The sequence below is a fragment of the Tachypleus tridentatus genome, chromosome 9 (genome assembly GCF_004210375.1).
Source record: "Tachypleus tridentatus isolate NWPU-2018 chromosome 9, ASM421037v1, whole genome shotgun sequence".
Taxonomy (NCBI): domain Eukaryota; kingdom Metazoa; phylum Arthropoda; class Merostomata; order Xiphosura; family Limulidae; genus Tachypleus; species Tachypleus tridentatus.
This window is the reverse complement of record NC_134833.1, coordinates 154541000-154566855: the sequence shown is the minus strand read 5'-3', so window position 1 is coordinate 154566855 and position 25856 is coordinate 154541000. Positions and strand designations below refer to the sequence as shown.

The 25856-nt window shown below is 32.0% G+C and overlaps 1 protein-coding gene across 5 annotated transcripts; it reads right to left on the bottom strand.

The window, feature by feature from the left end:
• Window positions 1-71: 71 nt before the first annotated feature.
• sip3 (septin interacting protein 3) lies at window positions 72-25856 on the bottom strand. 5 transcript variants are annotated; one of them, XM_076458065.1, is made up of 15 exons: window positions 25748-25856; window positions 25018-25194; window positions 23640-23732; window positions 21548-21700; window positions 20442-20490; window positions 18787-18890; window positions 15557-15683; window positions 15271-15370; window positions 14829-14894; window positions 13540-13826; window positions 11775-11858; window positions 8425-8565; window positions 5508-5700; window positions 4872-5050; window positions 72-726 (listed from the first exon to the last, which is right to left on the bottom strand). In XM_076458065.1, exons 2-15 carry the CDS (start codon window positions 25144-25146, stop codon window positions 518-520), a joined length of 1914 nt encoding a protein of 637 aa, XP_076314180.1. In that variant the 5' UTR covers window positions 25147-25194; window positions 25748-25856; the 3' UTR covers window positions 72-517. The 5 variants fall into 5 exon arrangements, with proteins under 5 accessions (XP_076314180.1, XP_076314177.1, XP_076314179.1 ...); XM_076458062.1 differs by having other exon boundaries at window positions 25481-25821; XM_076458064.1 differs by having other exon boundaries at window positions 25500-25807.

The following is a 25856-nucleotide window of genomic DNA, read 5'->3' as shown; positions in this document are numbered from 1 at the left end:
GATGCTATGAATTAAACTGTTCACTCCTTACATGGATGCTATGAATTAAATTGTACACATACAGAAAAAAATCTTATCACATCCCAGAGATTTATTCGTTTTTACAATTTCATGTCATTTTTAATGAGACAAAATGCATTAATATAAAGACTGTTCTTTAATTCTTAAAGAGACTAACAAAATATAAAAGAATAACAATATGAAGGGAAGGCATCTTAAGTTGGATAAGGCTGAAAAAAAAAGAATCAACAGTCTTCATGCATTTTGATTCAATAGTTCCAGTAGTGGAAACAAAAATATACAAAACATCAGATTCATCACAAGACAATTTTTGAAAATACAATCATTATAAAGACATCACACGTCTAATGCAAACATGATAGGAATCTGGAATAAATCATGGAAAAACTAATTTAGTTCTAACAGCAGGGTAAGTATGCAAGACTAAAAAGTAACTGACAAAATGTGTTTGCCTCAATCTGATCACCACAGTTCACATTCTTGAAACTATTTACTGCTAGTCTGTTTCACAATTTTCATCTTCCTCACTTTGATTACTTGTTTCTCGTGGACCAGAGTGTCCCAAAGGCTTTGAGAACTTCTCTAAACGTCTTCTCCGGATCTCTTCGTGACAGTTGGGTTCTTTGCTATTTGTTATCTTTTGATGATCATCCAGGTCCTGGAAATCATCTACAACTGTTCCATTTTTTACTGTTTTTGTAGCCTCTACAGTAAAAGAACATATCAGACATTCAAACCAGTTACAAGATTTCCAACAGTACAAAGGTTCTAAGGTAAATGCACATGCACTTACATAAGGCCTGATATTACATCACAATTTCCAAGAGCAATCTTTATATATATTTGTTTCCAACAAAGTATAACGTGAACACAGTTAGGATACAACAAAATTCTACGTTATTATAAAAGAAGTTCCAAGAGTAAATGTATACTGGAACATGTAATGGTTAATGAATATTTCTAGTAACCTAAAGTCACCAAGGACAGAAAAAAAAAAAAAAAACTTTTCTTACTTTTGTAACATCATGAAATCAAATATTTTCTGCCATTGTAATAATAATATCTTCAGAACTGCATTTTGAAATCATTAAAATCTGTACGATATGGTCAGGAACATAGTAGTATAATGCAATTATATGGGTGAGTCTGGTCAAGGATTCTTCCGTGATAGGTGTCTGTAACTTGTTGGTGATAAATTCGATAATAAACAAACACCATGCATTCCACTTGTTTACAAAATTATATATATTAGAAACATATACACAAAATTCTTTACACTTTGGAGATCATAGCTGAATCTGAAACACTACAAAGTTTTCTTCTTATCAAAAGTCCACTTAGCCTTATTCAATTCCTTTAAAAATCAGCTGATAACTCTTGTTTTTATTACAGTGGTATCTGTATGTAATTCACTTACACTGTTGTGCAAGTTACTACAGTTGTATTCCATACTTCCAAAATCGTATGCTTTTTCGTCAGTCCACACAGGCAGGTTCAATTAGCTTAGAACATCCTTTGATAAAACAAATTTCTCTATATCTCTTTCAAACATAAACTTCTAAGATGGTTAACTGCAACATAAACTTCTATGATGGTTAACTGCAACATAAACTTCTATGATGGTTAACTGCAACATAAACTTCTAAGATGGTTAACTGCAACATAAACTTCTAAGATGGTTAACTGCAACATAAACTTCTATGATGGTTAACTGCAACATAAACTTCTATGATGGTTAACTGCATTTCTTAATTTTTCTCTCTCCAAATTTCTCTTCTTCTCTTTCCATTTCCACTCATCTGGTTGCAGCTATTTATACATCTATCACTTAAGCATTCTAAACATCTTTATAGCCTCAACATCAATGAATTGTACACAATGTTCAATAACCTCAACCTCAATGAATTAAAAATACAAAATACATAAATTAATAATACTACCTACACTCAACAGTTTTATATCTAACAGGTATTATCAGTCACATCCAAATTCTCACTCTAATTTCAAATTTCCTCTAGGTGAAGGTTTCCATTTGAAGAGAGTAAATTACAGCTTGAATCCATTATAAATTTATAGCTCTAGTGTACTACACAAGTTTAGTGCATGTAAAGTTAGGCCTCTTATAACACACTGGATATGCTGTTTGCATTTTCTACACAGCCATCAAAAGTGTCAAATACAACAACATATGGATTATCTCCCACAGAAGGCATGACACAACTGCTCCAACTTACATCTACCATTTACTGTGTTGATGATAATGAAGTTACACATAAGGTACCTATATTATGACCCCAGATGGAAGCCTTAGAGACAGAAAAAGGGAACAAGATGAGGACTGTGTCTCACAGTATACCAAGAGAAAGATCTTATGGTTTCTTGTAACAGACCTGAATAACTGGTATGTGTATACTGTCAAAGTGTTACCAAGTATTAATTAGTTTTATGTCTACTGTCAAACCTTACACACTTTAAACACTCCAAATGCTGCCCTGCCCAAGTCTGAGATAATTCCAGAGAAAACTGGTATACAAATATTTTAACATACTATATTTTATGGACACTGTTTCAGGTACTGAAATACTAAAAAGAATGCTGTATTATTTCATTTCCTAACTATTTCAAACATGTTTAATTTTTATTTTCTTTAACTTCAAAGCTTTATCCATGTCCATCTCCACTTTGTTTGTTTCTGACCAATCAGTCTTATTATTTATTTTATTCCTGTCTGTTACAGTAAGTTCCTGATCAAACACCAAGTTCCATTATCTATTTCATCCCTGTTTAAAAGTTAGTTCCTGATCAAACACCAAGTTCCATTATCTGTTTCATCCCTGTTTAAAAGTTAGTTCCTGATCAAACACCAAGTTCCATTATCTGTTTCCTCCCTGTTTAAAAGTTAGTTCCTGATCAAACACCAAGTTCCATTATCTGTTTCATCCCTGTTTAAAAGTTAGTTCCTGATCAAACACCAAGTTCCATTATCTGTTTCATCCCTGTTTAAAAGTTAGTTCCTGATCAAACACCAAGTTCCATTATCTGTTTCATTCCTATTTAAAAGTTAGTTCCTGATCAAACATCAAGTTCCATTATCTGTTTCATCCATGTTTAAAAGTTAGTTCCTGATCAAACATCAAGTTCCATTATCTGTTTCATCCATGTTTAAAAGTTAGTTCCTGATCAAACACCAAGTTCCATTATCTGTTTCATTCCTATTTAAAAGTTAGTTCCTGATCAAACATCAAGTTCCATTATCTGTTTCATCCATGTTTAAAAGTTAGTTCCTGATCAAACATCAAGTTCCATTATCTGTTTCATCCATGTTTAAAAGTTAGTTCCTGATCAAACACCAAGTTCCATTATCTGTTTCATCCATGTTTAAAAGTTAGTTCCTGATCAATCACCAAGTTCCGTTATCTGTTTCATCCCTGTTTAGAAGTTAGTTCCTGATCAAACACCAAGTTCCATTACCTACTCTATCACTATTTATTATAAATTATTTTCTGACCAACCATAAAGTTTTACTGTCTATTTTCCTGAACACTCAAAGTTTCATTATCTGTTTCATCCAAGTTTAAGGTTTGTTCCTGACTAGTCAGAACATTTCTCTTCTGTTCATTGTTAGCAAATGTGATTCCTAATAAAAACAAAAACCTAGTAATCAGAAGTGCATTTAAGACATACTATAAATAAACATACATTTTAAGTTGTATATTTAGCTATAAATTTATGTGCACACACATCCATTCATACAAAAAACATTAAGGGGAAGAGACTAGTAAAAAGTATAAAGAAATGTATCTATAATTATATGTGATGAAAAGCTCAAAGAAAGTTTAGCTTTTATAAAACAATATGTATTGGTACTTCAAATAGTACTGTTTTGTTTGGTTTGAATTTCACACAAAGCTACATGAGGTATATCTACACTAGCCATCCCTAATTTAGCAGTTTAAGAGTAGAGGGAAGGCAGCTAGTCACCACCAACCACTGCCAACTCTTGGGCTACTCTTAGACCAGTGAATAATGGGATTGACTATTACATTATAATGCCTCCAAGCTTGAAAGGATGAGCATGTTTGGTGTGATGGGGATTCGAACCTCCCACCCACGGATCACAAGTTAAGCGCCTTAACCACCTGGCCATGCCAGGCCCACTCCAAATAGTAATGATGATGAAACTTGACCAGACACCAGTTGCTTGACATTGAATGATATTAGATGAAAGTTTACTAGTTTGTCTATCAGCAAAATACAAAATTTGATGGTTTTAAATGATAACCTCAAAACAAGCACGTGTGTGTGTGTGTTTTATTGTAAATTAGTCAAATCTGTTTATTTAGTCATCTGACAATTCTATGTACTTAAGTACTTTGTAAGTTTGTTACATATTGCAAATAAAGCCTTTTCTAGTAAATAAATATATATATTAAATGAGTTCGCTCCGTTTTATCTTCACCAATTATGGTTTACTCCCAACAACATTCAGTTGAACTTTTTATTTTCAAGTCTGTTAATAGAACTGTAAATCAGACAATGAAGTTTCTTCATCCCCCGGTTGTTGTGAACAGTCTCAGGTGACGATAAAAAGTTAGAAATCACAAAAGTGTCATTTCTAGTTAAGAGAACCAAGTAAAACCCTTGGTATCCACTTGTTATGATATAGTCCTCACCTTGGTTAACAAAAATCCCACAACTTTCTTTTTTATAATCACATTTCTTGATGTATCAGTTTCTGTGTTATCTAACAATATCCATAATTTATTTGTATACTAATATATATTCATAAAAATACATTATTTCACAAAAACCACACATAGACTTATAAATACCAAAACATATTTACCTACCTTGGTTAATATCACCAGATTCTGGTTTAGTAGAACTGGGTGCTTGAAATTGTTTACTGGTACTTGGCTTTGCAGCTTCGGCAGAAACTTGAGTTGGTGCTTTACTAGTCGATGGAGTGCTGACACTTGGACCAGACTGATCGGTTGCTGTAGTGTTCGTTACTGTACTTCGTGTACTCCTAGTGTGTCATACAGAGCTCAGTCACAACATGTGCCATTCTTTTGAAACCATGCATGTTAATAATATCTTTAATACATTACTTCAGGTTAAGAAGTTTTCACACAGGATCACATACAGAAGTTGTAATGGTTTTCAAACGAAACCCACAACTCAAACACTTTCAAATAGTTCACCATTCTTCTTATGAAGAATAGTTTATAATATTAAGATCGTGCTAACTACAATAACTCAAGAAGTGATACACACCCATAAAATGCTCACAAACAAAACCACCACAAATTAAAAAGTGCTGTGCTAATATACAGAATGTCTCAAGTACTTTACTTTTTAGGTACAGATTAAGGAGCAATCAGTTATGATAAACCATTTTCACCTAAGAACTTACTCAACGATGCTAAAGACCAAGAAACACTAAATCATGGTACAACGCTTCTGATACTTAACCGTTTTCTAACCTTAAAGAACATACAACACCACTGTACTGTTGCATCTGAAGAACAGCAGCATCGAGAAGTGTCTGAATGTTTCGTAGACACCGAATCCTAGCCTCAACGTTTTCTCTCTCTTCTCCTTCTAAAGCTTCCAATTCTTCATTTGTTAGTCCACTGAAATCTGCCTGTGGAAGTGGTGGTGGAGGTGGTGGAAGAACTGGGCAAAAGATAAGTCTTAAGTATAACTATGGCAAAAAAACAACAGCTAAATACAAGAAATACAAAAGTTGTTACAAAATGATGTCTAAAGAAGTGATTCTTATGCAAAACTTATTACAGGTGCAAAAAAAAAAAAAGTAAAATAACATTTTGGTAAGTGGTGGTCATGGTATAAAACTCGATACAGAAGATACACAGCAAGTCAAAATGTGTAGATAAATGGTGGTAGAGGTGTAAAGCTGAATATAGAAGAAACACAGCAAGTCAAAATATGTAGATAAATGATGGTAGTGGTGTAAAGCTGAATATAGAAGATACACAGCAAGTCGAAATGTGTAGATAAATGGTGGTAGAGGTGTAAAGCTGAATATAGAAGATACACAGCAAGTCAAAATGTGTAGATAAATGGTGGTAGAGGTGTAAAGCTGAATATAGAAGATACACAGCAAGTCAAAATGTGTAGATAAATGGTGGTAGTGGTGTAAAGCTGAATATAGAAGATACACAGCAAGTCAAAATGTGTCTAGATAACTGGTAGTAGTGGTGTAAAGCTGAATATAGAAGATACACAGCAAGTCAAAATGTGTAGATAAATGGTGGTAGTGGTGTAAAGCTGAATATAGAAGATACACAGCAAGTCAATATGTGTAGATAAATGGTGGTAGAGGTATAAAGCTGAATATAGAAGATACACAGCAAGTCAAAATGTGTAGATAAATGGTGGTAGAGGTGTAAAGCTGAATATAGAAGATACACAGCAAGTCAAAATGTGTCTAGATAAATGGTGGTAGTGGTGTAAAGCTGAATATAGAAGATACACAGCAAGTCAAAATGTGTAGATAAATGGTGGTAGTGGTGTAAAGCTGAATATAGAAGATACACAGCAAGTCAAAATGTGTAGATAAATGGTGGTAGAGGTGTAAAGCTGAATATAGAAGATACACAGCAAGTCAAAATGTGTCTAGATAAATGGTGGTAGTGGTGTAAAACTGGAAACAGAAGATACACAGCAAGTCGAAATGTGTCTAGATAAATGGTGGTAGTGGTGTAAAACTGGAAACAGAAGATACACAGCAAGTCGAAATGTGTCTAGATAAATGGTGGTAGTGGTGTAAAACTGGAAACAGAAGATACACAGCAAGTCGAAATGTGTCTAGATAAATGGTGGTAGTGGTGTAAAACTGGAAACAGAAGATACACAGCAAGTCGAAATGTGTCTAGATAAATGGTGGTAGTGGTGTAAAACTGGAAACAGAAGATACACAGCAAGTCGAAATGTGTCTAGATAAATGATGGTAGTGGTGTAAAACTGGAAACAGAAGATACACAGCAAGTCGAAATGTGTCTAGATAAATGGTGGTAGTGGTGTAAAACTGGAAACAGAAGATACACAGCAAGTCGAAATGTGTCTAGATAAATGGTGGTAGTGGTGTAAAACTGGAAACAGAAGATACACAGCAAGTCGAAATGTGTCTAGATAAATGGTGGTAGTGGTGTAAAACTGGAAACAGAAGATACACAGCAAGTCGAAATGTGTCTAGATAAATGGTGGTAGTGGTGTAAAACTGGAAACAGAAGATACACAGCAAGTCGAAATGTGTCTAGATAAATGGTGGTAGTGGTGTAAAACTGGAAACAGAAGATACACAGCAAGTCGAAATGTGTCTAGATAAATGGTGGTAGTGGTGTAAAACTGGAAACAGAAGATACACAGCAAGTCGAAATGTGTCTAGATAAAAGGTGGTAGTGGTGTAAAGCTGAATATAGAAGATACACAGCAAGTCAAAATGTGTCTAGATAAATGGTGGTAGTGGTGTAAAGCTGAATATAGAAGATACACAGCAAGTCAAAATGTGTCTTGATAAATGGTGGTAGTGGTGTAAAGCTGAATATAGAAAATACACAGCAAGTCAAAATGTGTAGATAAATGGTGGTAGTGGTGTAAACCTGGAAACAAAAGATACACAGCAAGTCAAAATTTGTCTACATAAGCAGTCCTTATATCCCCCTGTACCTAGTGAAACAACAATAATCAACAGTTGTCCTTATATCCCCCTGTACCTAGTGAAACAACGATAATCAACAGTTGTCCTTATATCCCCCTGTACCTAGTGAAACAACGATAATCAACAGTTGTCCTTATATCCTCCTGTACCTAGTGAAACAACGATAATCAACAGTTGTCTCTATATCCCCCTGTACCTAGTGAAACAACAGTAATCAACAGTTGTCCTTATATCCCCCTGTACCTAGTGAAACAACAATAATCAACAGTTATCTCTATATCCCCCTGTACCTAGTGAAACAACGATAATTAACAGTTTTCTCTATATCCCCCTGTACCTAGTGATACAACAGTAATCAACAGTTGTCCTTATATCCCCCTGTACCTAGTGAAACAACAATAATCAACAGTTGTCTCTATATCCCCCTGTACCTAGTGAAACAACGATAATTAACAGTTTTCTCCATATCCCTCTGTACTTAGTGAAGCAAAGATAATTAAATGGGTCACCAGGAAATAATATAAGAAAGGTAAAGCGTTACAACAGAAGACAAAGCTCTAGGTTCTAAAAATATTGACAGAAATTTATTTGTAATAATATCTTCTTATTAGATAAACAGTCTCAAACATACATTGGAATTGGAACCATGAAATAAAATAAACATTGTCAATGATTTTCTGATGCACATGTGAAAACGTTTTGTTCAACTGACTTACAGAAAGGAGGAAAAGCAAAAGGTGGCATTGAGAATGGTTGGTTAGTTTGGTTGGCATACATCCCACCAGCTGTAGTGGAGGTAGTGGTTGTAGAACCTAAAGATGGCGCTGCAGAACTACTCTGTGCCGAAGTTCCAGTACCTGTCAAGAAGATATTTTGAAACCATGAATGTAAAAATTATAATTATTTAGGAATTTAATATTCCATTATAATTGCATTTAGCATGTAAAATCAATAAACCTTGTATGAGTAAACCCTATACTTTGAGCATAAACACAAAACAAGTCATAAAAATGTTGCATGACAGAATAGCCTATCGAAATGAATTACTTATATCTGAATATGCTTCTAACACCTCCTACATTATCAACTTAATAAGTTCAGCTTATAACATATGGGAAATTTCTATTGAAGTCTAAAATTATACAAATGTTACTTGTGTGTATCAGAAAGCTATATGATCACTGATGGTATACTATGTATGTAAAAATAGCTGGTATGGGTAGAGAAAACTATGTGGAGGAGCAAACAACATTTCGACCTTCTTCAGTCATCTTGAGGTTCACAAAGAAAGAGGTAACTGAACAATAGCTGACTAAAGTCTATACTATGTAAAAACTACACTGACAAACACCACACCAACATTATTTATAAAATATAATGTGATAACTTTCATGACTTCTATATTGGAAAAACAAGTAGAAAAATGGAAACCAGATTCAAAGAACAAAAAAGTCACCTTCACACATTTTCGAACACTGCAAATCAAATAAATACAACATAACCATTGAAAACACCCAAATACTAAACAAAGAAACAAACATAAACAAATGCAAAATTAAAGAAGCCTTACTTGTACAACAACTCCAAAATAAACCAATACAAAGGAACACATTTATACCTATATTAATAAATATAATCCAACATTTAAGCACGCCCTCTACATTCCTACACTCAATTACACAACCCCCTTCAAACATGTGACCAGCTATCGGCTAGTTACCTTTTTCTTTCTTTGTGAACCTGCCGATGACCGAAGAAGGTTGAAATGTTGTTCTCTCCTCTACATAGTCCTTTCTCTACCCATACCAGCTGTTTTTACATATATATTTTTCTCTACAAGTGGGTTTTCTCATCATCACTAATGATAATATACTGTATATTTAAGACCCCCAAATTTCTTGATATAGTGCCCACTGTATCAATTCGTTCAAAAATCCATCCATTCAACCTGTCCACAACACTAGAACAAATAAATGTACAAAGTAATACATCCTATTCTACTTTGCAGTGTGGAGTATAAATCCAATAACATACCTAAACCATCTTTAAATGCACTTGTAGTTATTTTAACCAGTCTTGCAACCACCAAAATATTAAACTATACATTCTACACTTTTTAATGTAGTAAGTGCATCTTCAAGAAATTTGGCAAGCATTACTTGTCTTTTGTACACAAAAAAATCAGAATTCTTTTAATTAAGTATTTTTGCTAAACACTTGTCGGAAAATGTATGAAATCAAACTGCTGACTGAAACTCACAACTATTGCTATTTTAATTTCAAAAACAACTAGAACCTTCTAAAGGAAGATAATTCTCTGTGAAACTTCACATTTCATGTGCTTTCTTTTTTCTCTACCCTCACACTATACAAGCTCAGTTCATAACTAACCTTATAACCACCACAAAAAACATGAAATACATTCAAATTTTCTTTATCTTTCTAGAATTAATGCAGTTAGTAAAATAAAATTACAATTACTTATACAATCTCAGGCTCACAAGAGTTCACACCTGTTTTTCACTTTAAAAGTTACTGCAATACACTCTTTATGGTTAAATTCACAATCATGCAGTCTAGGTCAAGGTATCTATCCAAGTGTTGTCAGTGTTATAGTTTAGATTTTAATGTCTAAGCCACAAACCTGAGGGTTCAAGACACAGAACTTTGTTCTAACTTCTCATACAAAAAAGCAGCAAATAAAACTAAAACCAGTGTTGGAGTCAGTAATTATTTTATGTTTGTAGCCAAACAGGATCACAGCAAGACTATTAGACATGTTGAATATTAGGAATAATCACTAGTGTTTGATATAATCCAAACATCAGATGAAGTTCATACAAACTTGTTGTAAGCCTACGTGTAATGTAAGCTTATAACTGTGGATTGGTGTACAGGTAATATGGCACTTGGTGACAAATAAAAATAAAGAAAGCACTATAGACATCATTGCAAAAGCGTAGTATCAACTATCATGGGTGGTGTTACCAGTAAAACATATTTTAGCTGGCTGTATTTTCAAAACCTGTAAAACACCAAGACAGACCTTCTGAAGGTTGGTCTTGTGACCTACAACACTACCATCCAACTGACTTTGTCAAATGTAAATTGAACTAGATATTGTTCACTGCTCATATACTGAGGCCAACAATGTTCCACACATGGGGCAAAAGGGGAAGCTCTTGTCCCTGAACGACTCAGTTGGGAAAGTGAAATATCTTTCCTCAAGACTAAATATCTACCACAGTTTGTTTGTTTTGTTCCACACACTGCATCATATCATGATCAAGTAATACTCAAATAAAACAATGAGAAATATTAGAAATAGCTAGTAACCTGACACAATAATTCAACAAGTACCAATTCACAATAACTGATTTGTACACAGTTACATAAACCAGAGATAAACTACTGCTTCTTTAAATAACTAAATTTCATACTCACATTACCCTAAACAGACATGTATATCTAACAGTTATGAATAATCTAATGGCTAACATTGGAGAAAATTATATTCTTTTGAAAATCGATTTATATCAAAGTAAAATAAAATGACTGGAGGCTACGAAGTTATAAATATTACAGAAATTTACATTAAAAAGCACAAACAGCAAAAAAATTATTAAAAGTGTGCAATTTAAAGGAAACAAGTGTCAAGTATTTCTTGGTATAATTTCTGATGCTAAGTTTATTTGTACACACCAATAAAAAAGAACTTTTGTTATATATTGAATATAACAGTAGAAATGTCATGAGAAGAACACTGACTTACTTGTACCTAGGAGTTAAATTATGAGAACAAAATCAATAAGTAATCAAACTGGAAAGATGGTCCTTTTTCAGAAAGTTAAAATTTCAAACTGCTTTAATGAATTAATTAATGTCCTTATTTACAATTAGTGCAAGTAGTACAAACACATTTTAAGTCCAGTTTGGTGACCTGACAGTACGGTGAATATGGATATGCACTAACAAATCTTGTAATTTATCTTAAAGAATATTTTAAGAAACAAGTTTTTTGCCAATAAAACATACATTAACTCCCTGAATAACATAAGATACTCACTAGCCTGTTGCTGTGGCTGCTGTTGTGGAAGAGGTACCCAAAATGGTCCTGGACCACCACCACCACCTAGTGGAAATCCTGGCCCTATAATAGAGAGAAAAAAAATAAAAAAACAAATACAACACTCAATGACAATAAATATTAAATATCTGACACTTTGAAAATATGTCACAACTACATGATGATATCAGAACTTTTCCGGACTGGTTTGAACATAATCTCAGTCAGATTTATAGAACCAGTTTTAGTCTACTGAACATACATTAGACAGCAACAAGTTTACCTTTAAATATTAACTATATTCAAGAACATTTTGATTCTAATGATTTTCAGTTTATTTTACAAAATAATTTAAGCTTTTTGCAATGCCATATTTCTCAATATCATGAGACAATTATTAAAGCTGTGGCAAACTGTTTTCCCAATTGGTGTGCTGCTTTAAGACAAATAAGGATTTAACTAAATTGAAAACCTGGATTGATAACAAAGCACCATTCCTTTATTAAAATCTTGTCAAAAAAAACAAACTAGTTGTTTTGCATGCAATCAAGGTTTGAAACAAACTTTCAGGCAAGTGGCAAATATACGCCAGTTATTTGAAAAGTGATGAGCAAATGTGCCAGCCATTTTGCAAAAAGTGTGTGTGTGTTCTTCTTATAGCAAAGCCACATAGGGCTATCTGCTCAGCCCACCGAGGGGAATCGAACCCCTGATTTTAGCGTTGTAAATCCGGAGACATACGGCTGTACTAGCGGTGGGCTTTTGCAAAAGAACATTACAATTTGGGTTGTGACACTTCAGCGGCTATATCCGACACGTTTCCAATAAAAATAAGTTCAATTTCTTAGGTTTAACATACTATAAAACTTAAAGAGCTGGGTGATTAGTGGAATTTGTTAAATGCCAGCTCAGTCCATTTCTTCCAGGTAATAAGATATATTAACACGACTAATATTCCAATTTTGATCTTGTTCTGGGTTTTTGCAAACATTTTAAAGTTTTAAGACATTTTCAATTTGCCATTTTAGAAGTAATATGATTTTAATTCTAAATTGATAAAAAAAGTATCTTATACACAAACTCGGAAACCTCTAACAAGCAATACTTAATTGTTTAGATAGTTGGAACAGTGAAAAACAATAAATAACATTCAGAACCACTAATCTGAATTACTTGAGTCTCCATGTGATGCTAATTACTAATCAATTACATTGATTAATAACCCAGACCAAATCAAGTCTTAGACCTACATATGTAATAATAATTATGTTTGCTAACATGAATGTTCTGTTTTCACCTGCTACTCTTAAAATACCACTAGTACTTAAGAAAAGAAATATACTTGTCCCAAGTTTTTGTTTCTAATAGTTTGACCATTGCTTACAACTGGTGTGAATTATCAACTGACAAAAATGATAGTATCTTTACTAAACACTAGAATTCACTAACTTTTTGCCATCCACCTAGTGTTAATTTAAAGTCTTAATGTTGTAATATGAAGGTGATTAATGATTACACATTTTCATTGTAAATGTTTCAATTTCTTTAGAATTAAATAACCACTTCTGCTAATTTTGTTATAAATTATAAAAAGAAATTCATCTTACAGTGTTAAATAAAGTATGTATCTCACTCCTTTCTAGATATTTAAAACTTACATCTAACAAAACTCTTCAATAACAAACTGAGGTGTTTAAGTTAACATACTGTGAACTAGGTAAAGTCCTATAAACCTTAAACTTCACCTAATGAACAAGTGACCTACAATTAGGTATCTGGGGTTGTGGTTGAGGCTGTGCTTCCTGTTGTTGTCCAGGGGCTGCTCCTGGAGTCCTTTGTTGTCCAGCACTGGAGTTGGCAGGTATCCTCAGGACGTCCATACGGCACGTCGGACAAGTCTGTTGCCGTTGGAACCATGATCGAAGGCAAGAAGTGTGGAAGATGTGATTACAAGGTAATTTTTTACTACTACCATTACCCAACATTTCTTCCCGACAAATAATACAAACATTGTCCACAGATGCTAGGTCTTCAGCCGTAGCATCAGGGTACCTAACGGAAGAGAGTCTCTATTAAAATGTTATTATTAATGTTAGTCTGTTTTTATGCACTGAAGTTTTAACCTTTAAATTGACTACCTTTAGGTTAATTTAATGAAAGCAGTAATCATCACACTTCACAGGTGAGAAACTGTCCAAGAACAGATACATTTTAATGTTTATCTCACAAGAAAATTTAATTTATTTTGCAAGTAATATAAAGTTTGTCACTATATTATGAAGTTGAAATACCTTCTAACTCACAGTAAAATAATAATTCACATTCTAAAACTGAAGATTTTATTTTTAACAACATCTTTTGAAAATATAACAACAGTACTCCATGGTGAAGCAAATATTTATTGACAAAGATAATATTGCTAAGTTTACTTGGTTTATGAAAAGTGGTCACTGTCCATTACATTCCTGAGAAAGGAAAACTGAGATACCACTAGCAACACACTACACGTCACAACTGTAAATGACAAGTACCACTGGTGACACAGAACTATAAATGACATGTATCACTGGTGACACAGAACTATAAATGACATGTATCACTGGTGACACAGCACAAGTCAGAACTAAAAAAAGACAAGTACAACTAGTGATGCACCACAAGTCAGAATGACGAAAGAGAAACAGTACAATACCAACAATCTGTACGGTATTACATATGTTTATGAGAATCAGACATAATTAAAATTGGTATGTTATATTTCACAATTAATCAACATTTCACAATTCGCTACCAAAGGTGATAGATAAGTATGCTATAATAGAGGAAGTAGAAATGAACACTGTTAATACTGTATTCTATGTAATGGTTGATTAGTTATAACATCAACAGTAACAACATTTATATATAATACACAATAGTGAGTCCTTGTTTTGTTAAAGACCATTCTGTAGCACGTTGATCAACTGTCTTAACTTTCTTGCTTAATAAAGTTTTTTTAAAAAGTATTTGTTCTAGATACTGCAAAACTAAATATTCATAAAAACAGAAACTTACAAAGTGTTCATGTTCCTTATAGCTCTTCTTGACATAATTACATCATTGAATGCCTTCTTCAAAGCCCTAAGAATAAAACATTTTTGGATTTTCTGAGAAGTGAGATTTGCACAAGTAAAGTAGATGAAACACACTTTAGCAGGAACTAGCTTTCAAAGTCAGTTATATTAGTAAGGAAAATCTGTGAACTTATTTTCTGAGAATTAACTACTTGAACAATAATCGCAGTATGTTGTAAATAAATGTATTAGGGATATATTTAAGATCATGTTTCAATTCTGAAAGACAGTATATCCACAAAAATACTGTACAAGCCAGCCTTTAGAACAAATACATAATTCTGGACAAACATCACAATGTTTAAGCCTTAGAATAACTTACAGAACCAACTTACAATTTTGTAAACATTATTGATAAGATAATGGCAGAAGCTGACACATACCTCATGCTGAGATACATTGGTCTGATGGCAAACAGTGGGAAAGTGTGGATTTTAATCATGATGGTCATAAATGTCAGGTACAGCACAACCTTGATAAAACCTGTGTGGACAAAACAGATGTCATGAATACCATCACATCATGAACAGTCACAGAAAGAATGCACACTGGCAACTCCTGTAAAACTAGTTTAATGTTTTGTAAACAATAATTTTCAGTTTTAGCTTTATAGCTTTAACATACTATTAACCTAAAAAACTACAACATAACCACTCATCAGGAACTTACCCATTATTAACTCAGTATACAATACATAAACTGCTTTGTTTTCCCAAGGGTTTTCACTTTGCAGGTCAACAGTATGTAGAACATATTTGATCATTATGTTCACTACTACTGTCAGCAAAATGGCATACTGAAAAAACAAAAACTAATGAAGTCTATTCATATTAGAAAACCATTATCAGATTACAGAAGTAATTGACATTTTAATTACGTGCTTGTGGAACTAAAAAATCTTACAAAATTAATTTAAACAATCATATAAAAAGATTCAGAAAGAACTAGTTTTAATGTGCATTATATACACGTATATTAACTTTACCAAACTGTCAGTACTTGTTACAGTTTACCTACTAGTAACTTCTAATATATTAAATGTATCTTCACATAATTTGGTAAACTTTTAGTAAACATTATAAGGTTTTTACATGCGAAGTCACATTTTCTAATGTAATATTTTTTATTAATATTTGATTATTTTCAAATACTATAAGAGGAAAGTGATTTTCATTCTGGGATTAAAAAATACTTTTCTTTGTCTCAAAAAATCTCATTTCACTTCTACGACTTCTAGGACCTTTTAATCACAAGGTTTCAAAAACATTCACAGAGTGTCAACCATTAAACATATCCCATAAATCTTTTGTTTATTTTACTTTCAACATCTAAAGTTAAATCCACTGTAAATGAAGCTGACATCATGGACCATCTCAGCATATGTTTTAGCGTGCCGATGCACATGGTACCCATAATTCAACAGCATAAAGGCCACGTGCAAAACAGAAAAGTATCATTCATATATGCTCTTGCTCCACAAACACAATATTGGACTAAGTGGCTTGTGTTTCCTACAACACTTACAAAAGAAACTTCCAAAAGGTAATAAAATTACAATTAGAATGTGTGAAAACATTTATTATATGGTTCAAAGTTGTGCTGGTCCAATAAACATTGTAGTTCTGATTGTAAGTTCTGAGCCTCGCCGATCTATTTACATCACAGATGTTTCAGTACTACTGCTCATCTATTTGATGTCTATTGAACTTTGCAACATATGTGTATGAAGGTGTTATGTGGACATATATAATTAACTTCCCTCTTGTTTTAAAGTTTTGAATGTGGTTTAAATTTACCTCAGTTTAGAAAATTAGTATAACACAAATGCAGTAGGCATAACTACATATTGGCCTACCAAAGTATATTATTTCGGTTACTGTACGTTACATGTGTATAAATATACATATTACACTTACTAATGTTTAAATTTTATTTATATTTCTTACAACAGAGAAAGTAAATGAGAAATACATTAAAAAACATTGATTTCGTGTACATATCCATGTTACAAAATTCTTCACTCAGGCATATGTACTATCACAAAGCCTTGTCTAGTTTTGGTTTGTTTTGAATTTCCCGCAAAGCTACACAAGGACTATCTGTGCTATCCATTCTTAATTTAGCAGTGTAAAACTAGAGGGAAGACAGCTAGACATCAACATGCCAACTCTTGGGCTCCTCTTTTACCAATGAATAGTGTGATTGACCATCATATTATAATGCCCCATGCCTGAAAGGTCGAGCATGTTTGGTGTGATGGGGATTCAAACCCTCGACCCTTGGATCATGAGTCAAGTACCTTAACTACCTGGCCATGACCTTGTCTAGACTTGTAAGTGGAGTGTGTACAGATTATGTTTGTAGGCTTCATACATTAAGAATATCAAATTATTGTATTAGTATCCTCAAAATCCCTGTAATTTACTATGGTCTCTGAGTAAATTATATATAGGTTGAACAAATCCTATTCCTATTCAGAGAAATAAATTACTGACCACACATCTATAGTTTTAGCAAAATTCTTTATTTTGTCTCCAAGTCAGTTATAAACTGTCAGAATTATGTGGAGAGAATTATTTTTCTGTTGGTCATAAATTTGATATACTTAGTAGTCAGTGGTACTAGTTAAGAACTTTCAAATGATTGGCTCTGCTCTTCAAATCACTCTAGCAGATTTACTAAATATATTGACATCTCAGCAAATCATAGAGGTGGGAGGTTCTTATTTTATATTTAGCTTGTATGTATCTCACATTTGAGTTTCTAATTTGTTAGATATTTGTACGTGTTGTATGGTGGGTGTAGTAAAATAGAAACTGAGCAATAAGACAACTGGGCAGGTTATGTGACAAGAAAACTGATACTTGACTTTTTTTTCTTTACATTTCCTTTTTAAATTAGGAAATTAAAACATTTTAAAATTTAAATTATTTTTATGCCAGTCTCACTGATATAAGTAGTAAAAATGTTATTTAATAAAAAGTTTGAAAATAACGCTCCAAACGTCACATGTTCACTTTAACTTATGTTGCAGAGCAGGAGTAAAAAGTGTTAAATACAAAAACATTCAACGCAGGTTAATTTTATCATAGTTTATACATCTTATTAAAAAGTTAAAGATTAACATGGAGATATTTGACAGAGGTAAATAATAAATATGAATTAATTTTCACTTGTCCACAGAGATGTTTAGAGTTAAGAAAACTCTAAAACAAAAGTGTTTTATACAAAAAATAGTGTAAAAAGTGTTAAATACAAAAACATTCAACGCAGGTTAATTTTATCATAGTTTATACATCTTATTAAAAAGTTAAAGATTAACAAGGAGATGTTTGACAGAGGTAAATAATAAATATGAATTAATTTTCACTTGTCCACAGAGATGTTTAGAGTTAAGAAAACTCTAAAACAAAAGTGTTTTATACAAAAAATAGTGTAAAAAGTGTTAAATACAAAAACATTCAACACAGGTTAATTTTATCATAGTTTATACATCTTATTAAAAAGTTAAAGATTAACATGGAGATATTTGACAGAGGTAAATAATAAATATGAATTAATTTTCACTTGTCCACAGAGATGTTTAGAGTTAAGAAAACTTTTACCAAAGTAAGCTCACTGTAAGCCTCTTAAAATGCATTAAGTTGAAGCTACCCTTTCAATTACTAAAAACCTTTTACTGATAAACTGAGACTACATGAAGTCTCCAGCTGTTCCTTCTAAAGAATAATAAATGTCTTTATTAATAATACAAAATTACTAAAACACATTTCAATACACTACAGGACTATGCTGCACTAGGCAGTGAAACATAAAGTCGTAGAATTACACAAGCAGTGATGTTTTATAGCAGGTTATAACAGCCTACCAAAAATCTTTGTAAAAACTGACAGACTTACCTCAAACCCAAATACGAGCTGAACGGATGGCCCCTTGGTAAGAGTAATATAGTAAGCATGACTGACAAATAAGTAATCTAAAAATCCAAGTAAAGTCAAAAGACCTGGAAAAATTATACCATAGAAAAATTACTGACCTTAAACAAAACTATTTTAAGATCTTAACTGAATTTAATAGATCTTTTATGCAACTGTACCATGTTCCTCTTAGACTTGTAACACTAACCAATGAACTGACCTAGATTTCTGACCACAATCCAGTTAAATTTAAATAAAAAAGACTAAAGTTTTGTTATTGCAATTATATTTATATATGTACTTGTGAAAACAAGTAAACAATTATGGTTTTATGTTTAACAACATTTAGAGACACACACTAGATATTACTCAAATCAAGTGACACAACAAGGAGAGAGACACAAAATGTGTACAGATACATACTTCACATTACCTAAATCAAGTGAGATTACAAGTAATAAAAACCATTTTGTAAATGTAAAATGATATGGACAGCAGTGCTAAAGAGAAAAGAGAGACAATACAGCTATATGTAGATCATCCCCATATGACTTTACATTAAAATCTAATGTTACACTGTTAAATGCACAAGTACAAAATGATTACGAGGTTGGTCAATTTAACCGACCCTGTAGTGTCCTGTACTCTGCAATAATCAAGACATGTTTTGATTGAACCTGGTTTTCTTTATATGCAAGTTTCAGGTTTTAATTCACCACATTGATACCTACCCTGACATGACCATATTATGATAAACTGCATATGAACCATCAGGAATATACAACTTCCAACTGTAGTTGTATGAAAGTCAAGTACACATTTTATACTGTAACATTAAATTTTAATATTGAAACTCATATTGAGATAATTATGTATAATTCAGATATTCTTAAATACATTCTCCCATCCCTACATCATTCTACATTTACAAAATATGTTTTACTATGTATTTTGTGAAATTTTCCTACTGAGTGAAAGTTATTGTATTCCATGAAAGTGTGTATTAAAACTTAATATTATGTACACCGATTTCTGTTTTACTTATTTTCATCGACTATTCTATGTGTTACAGTCATCTAATGTTCATCTATTATTGGCTAGTGATTCCCGTTTCACCCTGTCCTTAACCCCCTAACTTGGGGAGGTAAGTTGACTCATCCTGATGTCATTTGAGCATGTCTGAAATGGGGAGGCCATTTTATCTCATCGCAGCAATTATTTATTCTTTTACAGCTATTCAATGTTGTTTATCAGATGTTTTGGTTATATCACTATGTGCTGGTGGTGTAATTTAGTTTTCTTTTTTAAATTATTATTAAATAATTGAAATAATAGCATCAAACAGACATCATAAGTGCACGGCTGGGTCAATTTTGTTGAATATTTTAGCTTGTGACAATTTGTTGTAATCATCAGGTCCTGAACTACACTACATTTAACAGAGCATAAAAAAATCCAAAACATTAATTCTGAATGATTATACTCAAATGTGTAAAACATTTACAAAAATGTGTTAAGCTGTTTTTCAGTTTCTTGATAACAAAGTGGTAGCTGATATCCCAGGCTACCTAGTTTAAAGTACAATAAAATCAACAGCTTTTTAAAAACAGAATAAAACAAGAAGACCTTGTACTCACCCACAACCCTGATGTGAAACAACAAAGATATGTTAGGACTTCTCTCCATCTATAAACAAATTTAAAATGTTATCTTGGAAACAGATGTCAAAGAATTGAAAAAAACTATAAAGTAGGTGACACATCAGAAGAAGCAAAATACAATTTACACTGGACTTTCTGATTACTAAAATAATTAAATTAGCTGTTGTCGTAGTTACTAGCCTAAAGAAATACCCAACTATTTATTAATCGGTATTATTTAATAACTAGGTACTAATAAATAAACTGGTTACATAAAGTTGTTGCTGATTAATAATTGAAATATAAGTAACTGTTCATACCACTATGCTAATTTACATCCAGTCATCACAGCATTCTTAAATTACATCCCATAGGAAATATTCCATTTGTCATATTTTAAAGGTTTTGTTTTCTAATTTTCTCAGTACTTACTTAAAACATGAGCTTTTAAATGGAGAAATGAGAGGAAATATAAAGTTCAATAGACTTCCATATAATTTTGTTTAAAGAACAAAAATAAGTTGTGGTCCTTCTTGAAAAATTTTAATAGCATGATCAATGGTCATCTTAAAATAAACTGAAACAGAAACACCAAGTTGATCTTTCAAGTTGCATGAATATAAATCATGATGGAAACTTTAGTTATATATTTAATTTTATTAAAATAAATTAATAGTTCAGCAATTGTCAGTACCTCTAGCTTATACCTCAGTATGCTACACTGAGGAGATCTCAACAAAATATACACCTGTATAAATAACATACCAAATTCCACATAATTCATTTTTAAATAATTTATATGTAATAAAAAATGAATAAACTACAAATCTGTATTTGAAACAACTTACATTTATATGAAGTATGTTGTAATGTATAAACAAAACAATCAATTTTGAGCCAAAAATTTATTTTTTTATTAACATTACAAATTTCAGATGTGCATTATGAAAGTACCTTTCTGAAAATGTTTAACAGATACAGATTAATGCTACATTATAAATTCCCTGATCCTTAACCTGAGTACATTAAAAGATATTCACAAATCCAATATAATAAACACTTATTAGTCTACGCTAGTTTATCAGTTTAAACTTGAAGCTTACATAATCGACTCGGTCCTCTGCCAACCAATGAAAACACTTCAAGAAAAGTAAAACAGTGAAAAGTGCCACAAACTTAGGACTGAAATCATCTCTGAAAACTGTAAACGCCAAGCACGTTTCAGTAACTGCATACCAGGACCTTTCTATCAAATGCTGCAAATTAAATCATAAGTGTCCTTTATTAAACAACATAACTTTAGAACAATGTGATTTAAGACAATAATTTTTATCAAACTGTAGATTATAATTCAAACTTTAGTATTATACATTATTCAATTTCTTAATGTAAAAGTAAATATTAAAAAAACAGTGAAGCGTCAATGTTTGCGTGTCACGTATTATGTTGAATGCAGCACTGCTTCAAATCAGATTTTTGTGATGCCAAACTAAGTTTTGAGTTCCTAATACTTGAACGGGGCCACAGAGTTTAATTCAGTATGTAAGTCACATCTCAACAAAATGAAAAGGTAGTGGGGTCTTACTTTATATTCTAGCTTGTCAATATTAATCCTTTATATATATATAGTTACTTTAATATATGACATAAATAATTAATCCAAAGCATAGAATGTCCTCTAATGGTTTTCTCAGTCATTTTAATGTATTAGAAGGCCTCATTCTTTGAACCAAGGTTTCAAAGTGGTAGGTTGTCTCTAATCTGCTTGAAATTTCATTTTTTTTTTGACAAAATACAGATTAGTTACTAAGTTTAATAAATTATAGTGGAATTCTAAAAGATATAATTGTTTGTTATACTTATCTATTTACTGTTTTATGTTTTAAGAAAAATAAATTTCATAACTTGTTTGTAAATAATAATAATAATTTTATATATAATGTATAATAATTGAAATGTGACCTTTTCTTACAAAATACCAGTCCATTAAAACACAACCAAGACAGATCACTTTGTAGAGACTAAAGACCAGTTTTATACTACTGAATACAACAGCATGTGTGCTGTCATTTTAACTTCTGTACTATTAGCCAAGTGCAGCTGAAAAAACAGAATAATAAAAGTAATAAATACATATAAATGTATAATGTAACAAAATTTAAAATATTTAGTCTAATCATTTATGTTTGTTTTATAATATGATGTCATTATGGAATGAAAGAAGCATAAGTTATATTAGTTATGAAATGAGTCAGTTCTATTAAACCCATACAGAGATTTGCAAGTGAAAATTATAGATAGTTTTTTTCCTTCATAAACATTTGATATTTCTTCTGGACATGATAAAAATTATGTGTCTGATATCTGAGAATATTCTAATGTATAAAATTATTTTTATTCTTAAAATGAAAATTACTTTACATGTTGGATAGGTAAAATGCCAGAAGAAAGACACTGCTTAATGAACCTTATAACTTAAGAAAATAAATATTTAGCTTATGAAAGCCTTGTTATCTGGCAAACATAGTTAACATGTACTTAAGTAATTTAAAACTAAAACAAACTGGTTATGAGGTCAATCAGGGGGACTGAAAGAGTTAAACTGCTTTAATGAAAAAGATATAAAGATATATTAATGAGATTAAACTAATTGATAAAGGTTTCTTCCAAGGTCTCTTTTAAAGACTCCTAACTGTTCTTCGTTTATACAAATGACTCATATCAACATGAGATGTGGATGAAACTTAATTGTGACCCTGAAGATAACATTCACAAAAATGTTATTTTGATTTAGAGAGATCCTTAAAGGGTTAGTAAGTGATAAAAAAAGGTGAAGATAAATACATAGATTGAAAAAACTAAAATTTCTATTTGTTGTATGGGATGGTGGAGACAGAGAACAAAGGTTTTAATGCAGAAACTGTGAAGACTAGAATATAATCTGGCTGTTGTCTCTATTCATCTAGCTTATGGGGTTCACCTATAATTTCCATTATTACTACTACTACGATATAAAACTGGTTAGAACTTGTGAAAAAATATTTTGGTCCCAAATTTATAGGAAAGAAATATCTGAAACATTCATTTAAAACAAAGTTTGTTATTATCTTTAGATATAGAATATACAGGTGTAAATAAAACAACACACACTTTGGCCCAAGAGTTTACAGCAATATGAAACCAATCAGATCTTACCTCCATTTCGGCCGCACGCAACTGTCCAAAGAATAGTTTCCGTGTTATTTTTCCCATCATCAGAACCATCACAAATGCTTGTAAATAAATAACCTGTAACAACCAGTCTTATTTTCAAACTTGTTACACGTACAAGGCAAGTCAAAACCTAGCAATGGTGGAAGCAGCGTCTGTCACCTAAGTATTGTTTTTGATAGCTTATGTTGTCAAAACACAGACATTAATACATTCATGGTATGAAAACTCTTGACAAACAGCAAAAGAAACTTGTTAAAAATGTATAATCCTAACAGATAAAAGAAATATAAAAACAAAATCCATAAGTTAGAAAGTATAGAGTTCTGGTTATTAGCACAACTGAAATGCTATTGTAACAGTTTGACAAGACATTCAGTTTCAACTTAGTATCTGTACACCTCAAATGAAAATGGCTGCTTCCAAAAAGACTGACTAAAAGCAAGATAAAACAACTGAACAATGTATGAATCAATGGCACAGTGAAAATGATGCAGGGGAAGGTATTTGCCCCCATGTATCAGGTTCAAGAGGTGCCAAATTAATAACCAACTTACCCAAAATTTAGCTGTTACCTTAAAACTAGGCTTGTGAAAATATTTACATGTTTGACATCAAATACTAGTATATCATCAGAAGTATCACGATCATGGAAAGTTCTTTCTTTTCAGTGTTAAATGGACACACTGACATCTCATAGTTTATATGAAACTTACAAATTCTGTGAACAGCTGACAATTTAAGGCTTTATCTTTCAAGCTGTTGGTAGATTTTTGACAAACCAAATTATTCACTTAGATTTATTTATTCTGTAATAATAATTAGGAGAGTTGTGTGGGTGAATTTTGATATATTAACATAAAGAATAACGAGCAGTCAATGAACTGAAGCATTATAAAGATCCCAGTTTCCCATGTATAGGTAATTAACATTAATATGTTACATCATATAGAAGCATCAGATAGTCAAAATAAGATTTGGAACATCAACCATAATCTATAAAAAATTTCATGAAAAATACTCCCACCCATTACAAAATCCCTTTCCATGGGATTAAGCACTCTACTCTATATTGACATTCCTTAGTTGACAGCAATTGTCTTTCGAAGACCAGGTAAATGTAACAATATGGTGTATGATGAGATACAGTACCGTGGCAGGTCAGGTTAGAAGCTTGGACGTAAGTATAAATAGTAGATGGAGTTTTTTTTTTTTTTATTGGTTGTGATAAATTATTTTGCTTCTGGGGACCAGACACCCTCATTTTGTTACTGGCACAAATAAATAATATCTGTTGGCATTCAATATCAAATAGTTTATATTAGTCTACTGTACACCTAAGAATACGATTTAAGATACTTACAGCCATACTGGGATTTGACTTTGTTATATAAACCACTGATGGATAGAACTGCTTCTTCTGATAATAAGCATTTCCTACTACTGCCAAAGTCAGCAGCAAACTTCCAAATGTCAACAGCATACCTCTCATTTTTTGTTTTTATAGAAACGATTTAACAACACACTCGAGATGTTGAAGCTGAAAGATTAACACTTTCAAACATAAACAAGATTCATTTAATATTAAATTACTATTTACGAATAATATTACTACAAATAGTAATTGTAGTTTATATTTATCATAAGTTTTGAAAAATACTCTTTTTAATAATTAAATGTCATACGTTTTTGTTTATTAAAATTTAGTTTGGTACGGTTTGTATGACAAAACAATGGCAATTTATTGCACTCACTGATACTATACTTAAAATTAATAGGCTTAACAACGAATTTGTAGTTATGTATCAACAGAAAGGCCTACTAACTGTAGTATTACTATTATACGTTTTACACTAGTTACACATCGCTGTCACAGTGCCATTGCACTGCTTTAGGTTGGTCTGTGTTATTCCGTCTCTGGCCCTTCTTACTAGTACGTAAAACTTGTCGTCGTGCACTCAGTATTATCTAAAATTAAGACACATATACTTGTGCATGGTAAAAATGATTCAGAACTGCAAAATGTTGCGTTAATTTGATAGCTTAAAACCAGTCGTGCAAACTAAGTAAAAAATTACTTAACAGGTACTAACTAAACACTACAATTGACCACTATCATAATCTCTCTTCCACTATTACAAGTATATTTTCTTGACACACGCGGCAGCAGCAGGTAATATTTTCCACATTCGTGTTCCAATT

Excerpts from the sequence above, each read along its gene's own strand:
- sip3 (XM_076458065.1), bottom strand. The coding sequence starts at position 25,146 with ATGAGAGGTATGCTGTTGACATTTGGAAGTTTGCTGCTGACTTTGGCA. Across the intron at positions 23,733-25,017 it reads AGTCAAATCCCAGTATGGCT|GTTATTTATTTACAAGCATT; the intron begins GTAAGTATCTTA and ends TGGTTGTTACAG. Across the intron at positions 15,684-18,786 it reads AGCTCGTATTTGGGTTTGAG|TATGCCATTTTGCTGACAGT; the intron begins GTAAGTCTGTCA and ends TTGTTTTTTCAG.